General features: G+C 46.7%; 2 protein-coding genes across 4 annotated transcripts in view; both read left to right on the top strand.

Annotated features, from left to right (window-relative positions):
- The first annotated feature begins 1141 nt into the window (after positions 1-1141).
- Positions 1142-10136, top strand: ZBTB12 (zinc finger and BTB domain containing 12). 2 transcript variants are annotated; one of them, XM_026720053.2, is made up of 3 exons: positions 1142-1455; positions 3493-4065; positions 5318-10136. In XM_026720053.2, the coding sequence occupies exons 2-3, from the start codon at positions 3569-3571 to the stop codon at positions 6351-6353; spliced, it is 1533 nt and encodes a 510-aa protein (XP_026575838.2). In that variant the 5' UTR covers positions 1142-1455; positions 3493-3568; the 3' UTR covers positions 6354-10136. The 2 variants fall into 2 exon arrangements, with proteins under 2 accessions (XP_026575838.2, XP_026575839.2); XM_026720054.2 differs by lacking the exon at positions 1142-1455 and adding an exon at positions 1922-2265 and having other exon boundaries at positions 5318-7528.
- A 1280-nt stretch (positions 10137-11416) lies between these two features.
- EHMT2 (euchromatic histone lysine methyltransferase 2) overlaps positions 11417-12347 on the top strand; it is a 56379-nt gene continuing 55448 nt past the window's right edge. The window contains exon 1 of one of the 2 annotated variants that reach the window (XM_026720020.2): positions 11417-11502. In XM_026720020.2, coding sequence (XP_026575805.1) covers positions 11473-11502 — 30 coding nt within the window. In that variant the 5' untranslated portion in view covers positions 11417-11472. The remainder of the gene's footprint in view (positions 11503-12347) is intronic. The other variant, XM_087923290.1, reaches the window with a different exon arrangement.

The following is a 12347-nucleotide window of genomic DNA, read 5'->3' as shown; positions in this document are numbered from 1 at the left end:
TTACTCTATTCTCTTCTCATTCTCTCCTCTCCTCTATTCTATTTATTCTTCTCTTCTCTTATTTTATTTTGTCAAGCGATAACAGGTATAAGTATGAGCATAGTTATGAATACATGAAAATGGATACATATAAGAAAAATAAAAAGAAACAATAGGACAGGGACGGTAGGCAGGTTCGTGCACTTATGCACGCCCCCTACAGACCTCTTAGGAAAGGGGTGAGGTCAATAGTAGACAGTCTAAGGTTAAAGTTTTTGGGGTTTGGGGAAGAAACCAGAGTCTGGTAGAGTATTCCAGATATTGACTGCTTTGTTGCTGAAGTCATATTTCCTGCAATCAAGTTCACCTTGAGTTTGTGTCTATTGCGTGTTCTTGTATTGTTATAGCTGAAGCTGAAGTGTTCATTGACAGGTAGGACATTACAATGTATAATTTTGTAACTATGCTTAGATCAGACCAAAGGAGTCGTAATTCTAGGTTGTCTAGGTCTAGAATTTCAAGTCTGGTGGCATAAGATATTTTGCAATGAGTAGAGGAGTGGAGAATTCTTATTGTGAAATATTTCTGGACTCTATCTCTTCACTCTTCTCATTCTATTCTCTCTTCTCATTATATTCTTTTCTTTTCTTATTCTATTCTTATTCACTCCTATTCAGAAATTTGCAGCTTCATTGTGGTTGTAAGGTCTACCTATACTGCTTTGCAAGCACATTCAAAGCAGGGGATGTTTTTAAAAATCGGTTTGGGCCAGTTGTAGGACTTTTTAAAAAATCTAACGACTCTCTTAAATAGGTTTAAAGCTCTATCGATGGGAAGCCGGTTGTTTAGATGAGAAAAAGGAAATTCCTTGCAGCCCGACAACTGGGAAAGGGCAGGAGAGCTTTTCGGGCTGGCTTCAGAGGCTAGATTTGCACCTTTGCCATCTCGAAGACGGCATATAGCGGGAAAACTTCAGGCTCTTCCCAGTTGATTTTCCCCTTTGGAAACCTCATAATTTCCTTTTAAAAAGGGAGGGGGAAAAAAAAAAACTCCTCCATCTCTACAAAAGCGGTTTCCAAGGAGGGGGAGGGATTAGTTGCCAAGGTGATTTGGAGGAGGCTGAAGAATACATCCCTCCCCTCTTGCCCTCCAGGCGCGGGTTGATGACGTCACCGGCCTTAAAGGGGAAGAGGATGGGCATTTAAAGGATCCCACGGGTGGACTCTCTCCCACAATGCAATGAAGTTGTTTCTGCTTCTTCCCACCTTCTTTTCATTGACCCTTTTCGGAGGGTTTCCCCCGCCCCCTTCCCCTTCTTTCTTTTTCTATCTGGCTGACAAATATTGCCTCCCCCTCGTTTCTGGCCCTTTAAGGAGGCCCCTTTAATTCCTTTCCGTTGGCTTCCTTCTTTTTTTTTTTTTTTGGACGATTTGGGGCCGTCCCCTCTCCTCCAAGAGAGGGGGAACCGCGATCCAGGTGAGGTGGGAGGGGGGAAGAAGAGGTTGGGGAAACGGGGGTGGGGGTGGTGTGAGGCGGGGATCTATACCCGGGACGAGAGGGTGGGTGGGTGGGTGGGTAGGTGGGTCTCCGGTTCTTTTGCAAGGAAGCGAAACTGGGTCTTTTGCAAAGGAAGAAAGGAGCTTGCAAAAGCGGGGGAAAGGGAGCCGGGGACCAGCAGCAGCAGAGCGGGGTGGTTTGTGTGTGCAAGCGTGCACGCGAGAGATCCCGGGCTTGGGGAAGCGTGCAAACGAGGGGAAGAAAAGTGCAAGCCTCTTTTTTGCACCCCCGCGCGGAAAAAGAAAAGAAAAGAAAAGGTTGCAGGTTAGGCTTTGTGCTGCAAGAGAGAGAGTGTGAAAGGAAAATTCCCGCCTTTTTTTTCTTTTCTTTTTTTTTTTTCGGTGCCTGGAAAGCGGCGCTTTGCAATCGAAGAATCGCTTCCGATCTTTGATCCAGCGAGCTGGGAGGGCGCCTGGTTGGGAAAGCCGAGAGGGGCAACGCGGCAGACTTTTCACACGCACCGCGGGGGTTTTGCCCCTTCCCACGGCGCTTCCCTTTGGGTGGGAATTGAACGCCATACCTCCCCAGCCGTCGCCCGTAAAGTTAATCCACACCTGTTTTATTTTCCTTCTTTTTTTTTGCAAGCGCTCTCTCCGCTTGCAACTTCTGTGGCGGCGGAATAGTTGTTCGCTGTAAGTTGGGCGCGCACACGTGGAAGATGCTCGTGTGTGCTGGAAAAGCCGTGTCCGTTGGCTCGATGCCTGAAACGTCGGCTCTTTAAATTAAACGGTAACAGGCCAGCGAAGTGAAAGTGGAGTAGGGCGTAGAAAACACTTGGGGAAATGAGCCGAGCCTAGACGGGTGCTTCCCTCTTTTTTTGTATGGGTGTATGTAATATTCGTCCTGCAGAAAATGTATAGAAGCCGAAAATAACTTCTTCATGCCACAACCTCAAAAAAAAAAAAAATGCAACGTAGGCTTTGATATTTTGCAAGGGAAGCCCAGATCTGGAGACGATATTGCAAACCCTGAACTAAAGAGCAGAATAATATTGACTGGATTCCCTTAACCTCCCAAGCCAGAAATCAAATCTTGAAGTGTTGTGTGAACCGGGATAGAGACTGTGTTTGAGCTCACAAATAGCTTTGGGGAACAAAAATATGTTCTGTTTGGCTTTTTCCTCTCTCTCCCATCAGTACATCATTGACAAAGCAATCAGAAGTTTGAGGTATAGTTGAAGGAAGTGCTTAAGCCTTAAGGAAACAATACAATTGTTTGTATTGTTGTTAGTATTTGGACTGCAGAGCACCACCCAACCATTAGGTGGCAACAGAGACCAATTTTATTTGCAGGTGGTTTTTTTTTTAGTGGTGGTTGGAAGTATTGCAACACAGATAGGTCAACTCTAGATTTAGAACATTTCTGTGGTTGTTTGTAAAACTGGTTTATAGCTTAGTAAGTACTATGAATCAGGCAAACTTACATCTGAGATATGTTTCAATTTGAACCACAATTTAGGGCATAGAGCAGTTTATTATCTGCTTTTTTAAAAAGGAGCAAAAGGTTAGGGTGTGTGTGTGTGTGTGTGTGTGTGTGTGTGTATACATCCAAAATCTTTTGATCCTTTTTAAAAGAAAAGCAGATAATAAACTGCTATCTATCTGACTATTTATCCTATTTATCTGTCTGTCCGTCTGTCTATCTATCTATCTATCTAATCTATCCATCCACACACACCCATAACACATGACAACACACTGTAAACTCAGCCAGCATTATGCTTTTCTTTTCAGTTTCCGTAACTCCAATTAGAGCATGATTAGTTGGATAGGGCTTGCCTGCTTGGTTCATACAACTTGCTAATCCCAAACTGGATAAATTAAGATTTTGCACTTTCTGTGAAGCCTTGGGGGTGGTATAGGGCAGGATTGTGGCACTTTGTCCAAAGTGAGATTATTTTAAAGTCTTACATTCGTTTTCTTCTTCCTCTTCCCCCCCCCCTTTTTTTTTTTACAGTGAAGGTTTTCTTCGACCCTCAGCCTCTTCTATTACTCCTCCCCGTTTGAAAATCAGCCAGCTCGCAAGAGCCAAAATGGCATCTGGCGTGGAGCTTCTTCGCTTTCAGCTGCCTGGCCACGAGGCGGCCACCCTCCGCAACATGAACCAGCTGCGCTTTGAGGAGCGTTTCTGTGATGTCACCATCGTGGCAGACAGCCTCAAGTTCCGCGGCCACAAAGTCATTTTGGCAGCCTGCTCCCCGTTTCTGAGAGACCAGTTCCTGCTCAACCCTTCCTCCGAGCTCCAAGTGTCCCTCATGCACAGTGCCAAAATTGTAGCTGACCTACTTCTCTCTTGCTACACTGGAGCACTCGAGTTTGCCGTCAGGGACATTGTGAACTATTTGACCGCTGCCAGCTACCTCCAGATGGAGCACGTGGTGGAGAAATGTCGGAATGCCCTGTCCCAATTCATCGAACCCAAGATAAACCTCAAGGAGGAAACGTCCAAATTTGGAGGCTACCGGAAATTCAAGTCTTCCAGCGTTGTGGGTTGCTCTACCTCATCCAATAAAGTGCACTCACGCAAGAGGTTTGCTAAAGAATTCCTCAGTCTTGTGCAAATACTTGTGCAAGACAGTTATTAGCCTGTTTGGGTGCCCTTTTCGCCACTAGCCCGAGTTCCTTCCTAAAAGAAAAGGGGGAGAAAAATCCATGGAAAGAACCAATTGTTTTAAGGGGGGAGGGAGTTTCCAGCCTGGTCACTTAGAGGTGATTCTTACTCACCCCAGCTGACCAATGCAAGCTATTTAAAATTGTTCTTAGTGGTATTTCTTTAACTGTGTGCTCTAAGGCAGAGGTCTCCAAATTTGGCAACTTTAGCTGGCTGGAGAATTCTGGGATTTGAAGTCCACAAGTCTGAAAGTTACCCAGGTTTGAGGACCCCTGCTCTAAGGAATATATTGGGTAAGCAAGATAATAGCACCATGTCCAGGCAGCCAAACCCGTAATAGCTCTCTGCTTCAGTCTTGTCTATCCTGTGTAATTACAGATAGTCCCCCACCTACAACAGTTCATTTAATGACCGTCCAAAGTTAGAATGGCACTGAAAAAAGTGACTTCTGATCATTTTTCACACTTAAACGACCGTCGCAGCAGCTCTGTGGTCATATGATCAAAATTCAGGTGCTTGTCAACTGACTCATATTTACTCCATGTTACTAACAGCTGCAGTGTTGCACTTAATAACTCGATAACTGCGGCAAGGAAGGTCATAAAATGGGGGCAAAGCTCATTTAATAACCATCGTGCACAGCAACAGAAATTTGGGTCTCAACAATTATGGTCGTAAGTGGAGGACTACCTGTACTTGCATCAGATGCACAAATACAGAGGCACAAATACATGACCCCGGCATTTATAGGATGACATGACTTGGTTTGTGTCGTCATTTTGGCGTTCTTGCATTGTGCTGTGTCCCAAGGTCATGTGGTCCCGTTTTGCGATGATCTGACCAGCAACGTCAGTGAGGAAACCGTGTATTCACTTAACCGTGTTATTAACTTCAGAACTGCACTGATTCATTTTAACAACTGTGGTAAGAAAAAGTGGTAAAATGGGGTCCAATTCATTTTGCAACTGTCTTGCTTAGCAACGGAAATTTGGGGGGTCCTAGTCGTAAGTCAAGGACTACCTGTGTTGAGAAGAGCTGCCTGTCTCTAGAGAATGGATAGAGCTAATTAGACTTGTTAGTTACTGGTTTGCAATAATGAACCAATCGTCTGATTCCTTGTAAGAAGCCTCCCAGCTTCCTAATGTTCTCAATGTATTCTTATGGTTGATAGGTCGATTCAGCGGCCTGTTAAGCTGGAGTTCCCATTGGAAGAGGAGTTGGAGATGAAGGCAGAAGAGGAAGAGGAGGAGCAGGAGGAGGATTTTGGGTATGAAGACTCTGTCTCTGACATCTGCATCGTGAAGATCGAATCGGCCATGGAAGTGGCCCAGCGGCAGAAGAAGCAGCAGCAACAGCAACAGCAGCAGATGAGCACCAGCTGGAGCAAAGACACATCGCCTCAGCAAAGCTGGAACAAGGAAAGCTCACCACAGGAAGTTTGGGACAAGGAATTATCTCCTTTGCCCGGATGGGACAAAGCCGAATCCGGAGACCAGGAAGAACCTCAAGTCAACTCTACGGTGGCAGAAGCCATTGAGTCTTCTCCAGAGTCTACACCAGAGAAAGCTCAGCACGGTGTGGTCAAGGCCTCCTACAGCCTCTCTGAGGATGACGTAGGGAAAGGCCTCCTGATCATCCCTGGAGGAGGCTATTTGGAGGAGACCAGCGAGGCAGCAGCCGTTGCGGCCGAGTGCCAGAGCAGCAGCGGTGGGATGGGGCTGGTCCTCGCAGGACTGAGCGGCCGTCCTTTCTCCACCTTTCCTGCGGTTGGGAGAGGGGGCAGTTCGGGAACCCTTGGGGGCGGTAGCGGGATCTCTAGGATCATCTGCTGCACCAAATGTGAGGAAGTCTTCCAAGGGGTGGAGAAGCTGGTCTTCCACATGCGGGCCCATCACTTCATTTTCATGTGCCCTCGGTGTGGCAAGCAGTTCAACCACAGCAGCAACCTCAACCGTCACATGAATGTCCACCGTGGGGTGAAGTCCCACTCCTGCACCATCTGCGGGAAGTGCTTCACCCAGAAGTCCACGCTGCACGATCACATGAACCTCCACAGTGGCGAGAGGCCCTACCGCTGCTCCTACTGCGACGTGCGCTTTGCCCACAAGCCCGCCATTCGCCGCCACCTCAAGGAACAGCACGGCAAGACCACGGCGGAGAACGTCATGGAGGCCAGCGTGACCGAGATCAACGTCCTCATACGTTGAAGGAGGAGGAAGTCGGGTAGCGGTGGGAAGTAGAAAAAGGGGGGAGGGGACTCCTGAGCTCTTGAGGGAGGGGCGTGGGCTGTAGGGATTAGTTGTAGGGGTAACGAGCCAGGATCCCCGAGTTTTGTGGGATAGGATTAGTGCTAGTGTGATAGAGGGTGGAAGCCCTGGATTCTTTGGATGGGTGTGGGAAGGGCCTAGTGGATTAGCAGAGTAGACCGTACATGAAGTGAAGCTCCTGGATAGTCCGGGAAGTGAACAGGATCTAATTAGTTCGAATAGAAGGCATGAGGAGACGGGATTCCTGGGATCTGTCCTCATCCATCACTCCAGAAGACAAGCTCAGGATCCAAAAAGATCTTGACAAGACTTGAACAGTGGGCCCAATCCAACAACATGACATCTGGGCAGGAAAAAAACCAAAGGTACAAGTATAGATTAGGAAAAACCTGGCTCACAAACCATAACTCTGAGAGGGGCCTCGGAGTCCTAGTAGACGATGACTTAAACATGAGTCAGCAGTGTGCGGCGGCAGCCCGAAACGCTAATACAATCCTTGGTTGTCCAAACAGGCGGAAAGCATTAGTACTGCTATATAAAGCCTTACTAAGGCCACACCTGCAATACTGCATCCAGTTTTGGTCACCGCATTACAAAAAAGATGTTGAGACTTTGGGAAAAAGTGCAAAGAAGAGCAACTAAGATGATCAAAGGCTCGGAGACTAAAACATGAATGGTTGCAGGATTTGGGTTTGGCTGGTCTAGGGAAAACAAGGACATGGGGTGACATGATAGCAGTATTCCAGTATTTGAGAGGCTGCCACAAAGAAGAAAGGGCCAATCTATTTTCCAAAGCACCAGAAGGCAGAGCAAGAAACCATGGATGGAAACTAACCAAGGAGAGAAGCAACCTGGAATTAAGGAGAAACTTTCTAGCGGTGGGGACAATTAACCAGTGGAACAGCTTTGCCTTCAGAAGTTGTGGCTGCTTCATCACTGGAGGTTTTTACGAAGAGATTGGACAGCCACTTGTCTGAAATGGTATATAGAGCCTTCTGCTTGAGCAAGGGAGCTGGACTAGAAGACCTCCAAGGTCCCTTCCAGCTTTATTAAAATCCCTCACCGGATCCATATGGCCCTTTATCAAAAAATAAATAAAATGGCTACCTCTTTTACAGCCCAGTCCTATCCAGAGTTTGTTCAGACATCCTATGACAGTGGACAGAGCTGCCACCCAAGTAGGCATAGTAGGATTGTGGCTATGGGTTGTTCAGAGGGGAAATCTCACTTGAGATACCTCTTCCTTCCCTACTGAGATGGATGAGACCTGGAACAATCTCAGCCAAAGAAACTGGGTGGGGGGAAAAAAACCTGAAGCCTTGTGGCATACAGGAGATTGCTCTCCACCAACGTTCAAATGCAGTTGGTACATGCTGCCAGCCATCTGTGGCCTTGGACCTTCTCCCCGATCCTCTTGTCATCAGCCGCAAGAACAGCTTTAGGAAGACTGCACAGACGAGGCTTTTCATTACCTGAAACCTTCGAGAACCTGAAAACGGTGGAAGGAAAAGTTGGCAGCCACCTAAACTTCACGGGTGACATTCGCTGAATTTGACATCGTTTGGATGTCAAAAGAAAGCCTCCACTGTGGCGTTTGATGGGAACGGCCGCCTACTGCAATTTAACCCAGGTATATATATATATTTTAGAAAAAGGCAATAATTCAACAGGAAATGGCAGAGGAGCGAGGGATCTGCTGGAGGAAGTTGTAGGGCCGGTTCTCCTCGGCTCCTCCTCCATAATTGTACCGCAGAAATAGAGCAATTCATCCTCCTGAGACATTTGGTAAGAACTGCCAACATGAAGGAAGTTCTTTGATCACATGGCTATCAGTATAAACATGGCGTTCAAGATGGAGACCAGGCCTTTGCGGGTTTTGATGGCTCCTTTCTGCTTACCCAAGAGAGGCAAAACAAGCTCTGAGTAGCTTGCTGTTGTCACATAATTTGGCTTTTCTAGGGCAGGGGTCTCCAACCTTGGCCACTTGAAGACTTGTAGACTTCAACTCCCAGAATTCCTCAGGGCTAAGGAATTCTGGGAGTTGAAGTCTTCAAGTGGCCAAAGACCCCTGTTCTAGGGTATTTTCCAGAGTATTTGGTGTATTATGAGCATCGTGGCAGCAGATGTTCTGGAAAACATAGAACATTTTCTATTTAAAAATAACAAGCGTATCATTTTTTTTTTCTTTTAAGAAGAATCAGTACAGGTAGTCCACGACTTATGATCAGAGTTGAGCCCAAAATTTATGTTGTTCTGTGAGACATTTGTTAAGTAAGTTTTGCCCCATTACACGACCTTTCTTGCCACCGTTGTTACGTGAATCACTGCAGTGGATAAGTTAGTAAAAGGGTTATGTGAATTTGGCTTCCCCCTTGACTTCGTTAGAAGGTCACAGAAGTTGATCAGGTTACCTTGGGACACAGCAACGGTCATAAATACGAATCAGTTGCCAAGCATCTGAATTTTGATCGCATGACCATGCTGCAAAGGTCATAAGTATGAAAAATGGTCATAAGTTGCTTTTTTCAGTGCCATTGTAACTTTGAATGGTCACTAAATTAATTTTAAGTCGTGGGTTACCTGTACAGAAAGAAAACCAAAAAAAAACCAGATCTTGGGCTCAGTGCTGTTCACACATTACAAAACGCTGTTTAATAGGATAGTGACTACCATTACGGAGAAAGAATGACTTTTTAACCGTCTAGAAATCTCAAGCAAATTCGATCAGCTGGTTTAAGGGTGCTCTTCTCTTTTGTCAAGAACTAATTCAGATGTTGCTAAAGAATAGTAAAATTAGGCCTTGATCCCCAGTCATTTCATGATCATATCCTTGTCCTTTTTGTTCTTGGCATGGGACTTGCTTCTTCTTGTCTTCTTTCAGGATGTTTCATTCTCAAAAAAAACCAACAATCTACAGTCCTGGAATTTTTCTAGTGGTCCCATCCAAGTAATAAACTGACTTATTTAGATTTTAGAAGGCTTTGCTTTTTAATACCAGCTGAGGTCTCTTTTCAGTGCAGGGAATTTAAAATATCCACAGCTGTAGATTTGGCATAGATTCATCCTTTCCAGTATTGCATAATTATTATTTGGCTACTTTCCCATTAATGAAATCACCATAAATCTTCACGGTTCTATTCACATATTGTGCTAAGCAGGAATTATTGTAAACTTTGTTTACTGAACAAACCATAGTTGACGAAGAGTTCTCACAACTCACTGAACCTAAACCATCCCTATAATTTGTGACTCCGACAGAAGGTTTTGGGAGCATCCTTACGGAGACAGTGAATACTTCATGCTTAAAAGTAATCAACATGCTAATCTTTGAAAAAATGGATTTTGCAGTCTGTAGAAATTGGGAAAGTTTGATGAAACGGGGCTGTAGGATAAGAAATGTTGCAAGTACAGAATCTTAAGGCTTGTTCATTGGGAAGATAGTTAATGGCTTTTTGGATGCTACCCATGCACTTTTATCAATTATCTTGAGGGCTAGAAAAAAAAACTTTTAAAAACCAACCCAGCTGGGAATTGAATTGTTCTGGATTGCTGTATTGTATATTCAGTAGTGAAAAGGGCAACCTGCATTGAATCACGCCGGAATGGCTGCCACAAGTGTGGGAATGGGGGATGACTTTGATCCCATGGACCCTAACTAGTTTTTTTCCCCCATTTTATTTTATTCTTAAAAAAATAAAAATAAAACCAACCATAATACTGGTGCTCCTGTTGTTGACTGGATTTCATTGGGGAAGGGGACCAAAATTTCAGAGTCCTTTGCTGGATGTCCTCTTGACTTCCAGATTTTAAGAGGAGAATTGATCGGGTAGACTTCGGTTTGCAGAATCACACCCATTCAAACATGAACTGTGGTTGGTCAAATGAACCTCAGTTAAACCTGCCATACCAAAGGCAGTTCAACCCCAGAAAGGCTTACTGCCCAGTTGTTTAGGAAATGGCTGGTTTTATGTGCCCCTTGCCACCATTTAAGTGCTTGTTTACAGGTGAGCATATTTACAGGTGGGCAAATGGAAACAGTCTTGCGAGCTGCCCATGCCAGCAAGTATTAATAAAGGCTCTGCTAGTGTTGAGGAGATCCCCTTCCAAGTGTACCACAGATGTAAAAAAAAGCAAACGAGTTCTCTGGTTATGTTACCTAGCAGGGTAATGAGACGTCTGGGAGCAAACAGACAAGTCCAGGGCACTAGGGATCCCACAAATCAGATTCTGTTCTCCCTGGATCTTTTTTCTTGGCTCTTTGCACTCCCCCCCCCCCATAACTTGTTTATCCTGGGTGCCTGGAGATGGGGCAGAGGGGTCACCCCAAATATATTAAGTAGCACGTTCCATGCTCCACCGAATCCGTGTAAACTTTTCTGTTTAGATGAAACGGTGGCATTTTTCTGAGTAAACATGAAAACACAGATTTCAAACACCCCCTTTCTAAGTTACGTTTTTCTATAAGTTTCAAGACAAATCCCTTAATGTGTCCAATCACACTTGGCCAATAAAGAATTCTTTAAAAGTTTGGGTTCTAAACTCTAGAAAGGCTATGCCCAGCCGCGGGGGCTGGGGATTATGGGGATCGCAGTCTTCCCTCCCCCGCATCGAAAGGTTATCATCAGGTTTCGCCAATCTGGTTGTACCGGATCTGCTAGGACCCTTGCTAATATTTCCAGCCGGCGAAAGGCACGGAGGCTGTGGGTTATGGGGGTCGCAGTCTTAGCACCCAGAACATACTCAGTTGCATGTTCGATGCCCACCGATCATCCCCACCCCCGTGGCTTTCGGCGGCTGGAAATACTGGGAAGGATCCTGAAGAGATCCGGTAATAACCGGATACGGGAAAGCTTCTAAAGGGAGACTCGCGGACAAGCTCGGCCTGAATAGATAGCGAGCGGGAATCCCTCCTCGCTCTTTGTCTGAGCCGGATGAATGGAAGCGCTGCCCCTTTAAGCGGCTCTCTTCCCTCCCTCCCTCCGTTCCCTCCTTCCTTCGCCCCGGGAGCGTGACGTCAGCGCAGGGGCCGGCTGTGCTGCTGCCACCGCCGCGCGAGGCCATGGATGATGTCGGAGCGGGAGTCGCTCAGGTTTGGGTCGCGGAGGGGAGGGGGGGGGCCGGGAGACGGAGGATCCGGGCGGCGTTGGCGGGAATTGCACCAACGATCGTGCGAATCGGGCTGAGGCGCGGCAGGAATTCCTCGGGTTTCCCACCTCCCACCTCCGCCCGGCTTTGCCGCCGCCTTTCGGGCTCGATCGGGCACGCGGGGAGGGGCTGCTTTGCAACGCGCTTAGGAAATGCAAAAAGAAAAAAAGAAAAGAAAGGAAAAGAAAGAAAGAAAGGAGGGTGCATTTTCCACCTGGACCGCAGCTGGAGGAGAGAGCGAGGGGAGCGGGGGGTGCAATTTAACCGCTTGACCCGGCCAGCTTCTCTGGGTGCAAAGGGAAGGAGGCGCGGGGTGGGTGGGTGGGTTTGGAGCCTGGGATCCTTTCCGGATCCACTGTAAAAAATTTAGGAATCCGTGGCGATCGGGGCTAAAAGGGACCCGCTTCCTTTGAAGCGTGTGCTAAGCTTTCCCGCCCCCTCCGCAATCGCCTAGTGTCACCCGATCTTCTTTTCTCACGACCGACGGGCACGTTTCTTCTTAACCCCAGCTTGCAGCCCCGGTGGCGTTTTAAGAACCCGCGTGCATCTTTCTGGCTTTTAAGGGCCAGCCCCTTTTCCGTCCTCGGCTTCCCCCAGCTTTGCCCCAAGAGACCGTTGGCCGCCTCTTTGTTGAAGGTTGGTCCATTCATCTTGAGACCGCCTTAGAGTGCGATTAAAAAGTACAGGTGGTCCTCAATTTATGACCGGAATGGAGCCCAACGTTTTATGTTGCTGAGGGAGACGTTGGGAAAGTTGTGCTTTGGACCTGTTTTGCCACGGTTTTTTTTT

This window comes from Pseudonaja textilis, chromosome 2, assembly GCF_049901715.1.
Source record: "Pseudonaja textilis isolate UNSWEBS1 chromosome 2, rPseTex1.2, whole genome shotgun sequence".
Taxonomy (NCBI): domain Eukaryota; kingdom Metazoa; phylum Chordata; class Lepidosauria; order Squamata; family Elapidae; genus Pseudonaja; species Pseudonaja textilis.
This window is presented reverse-complemented; position numbering and strand designations above follow the sequence as displayed.

Coding starts and splice junctions, on each gene's coding strand:
- ZBTB12 (XM_026720053.2), top strand. CDS start 3,569: ATGGCATCTGGCGTGGAGCTTCTTCGCTTTCAGCTGCCTGGCCACGAG. Junction 4,066..5,317: donor AAAGTGCACTCACGCAAGAG/GTTTGCTAAAGA, acceptor TATGGTTGATAG/GTCGATTCAGCGGCCTGTTA.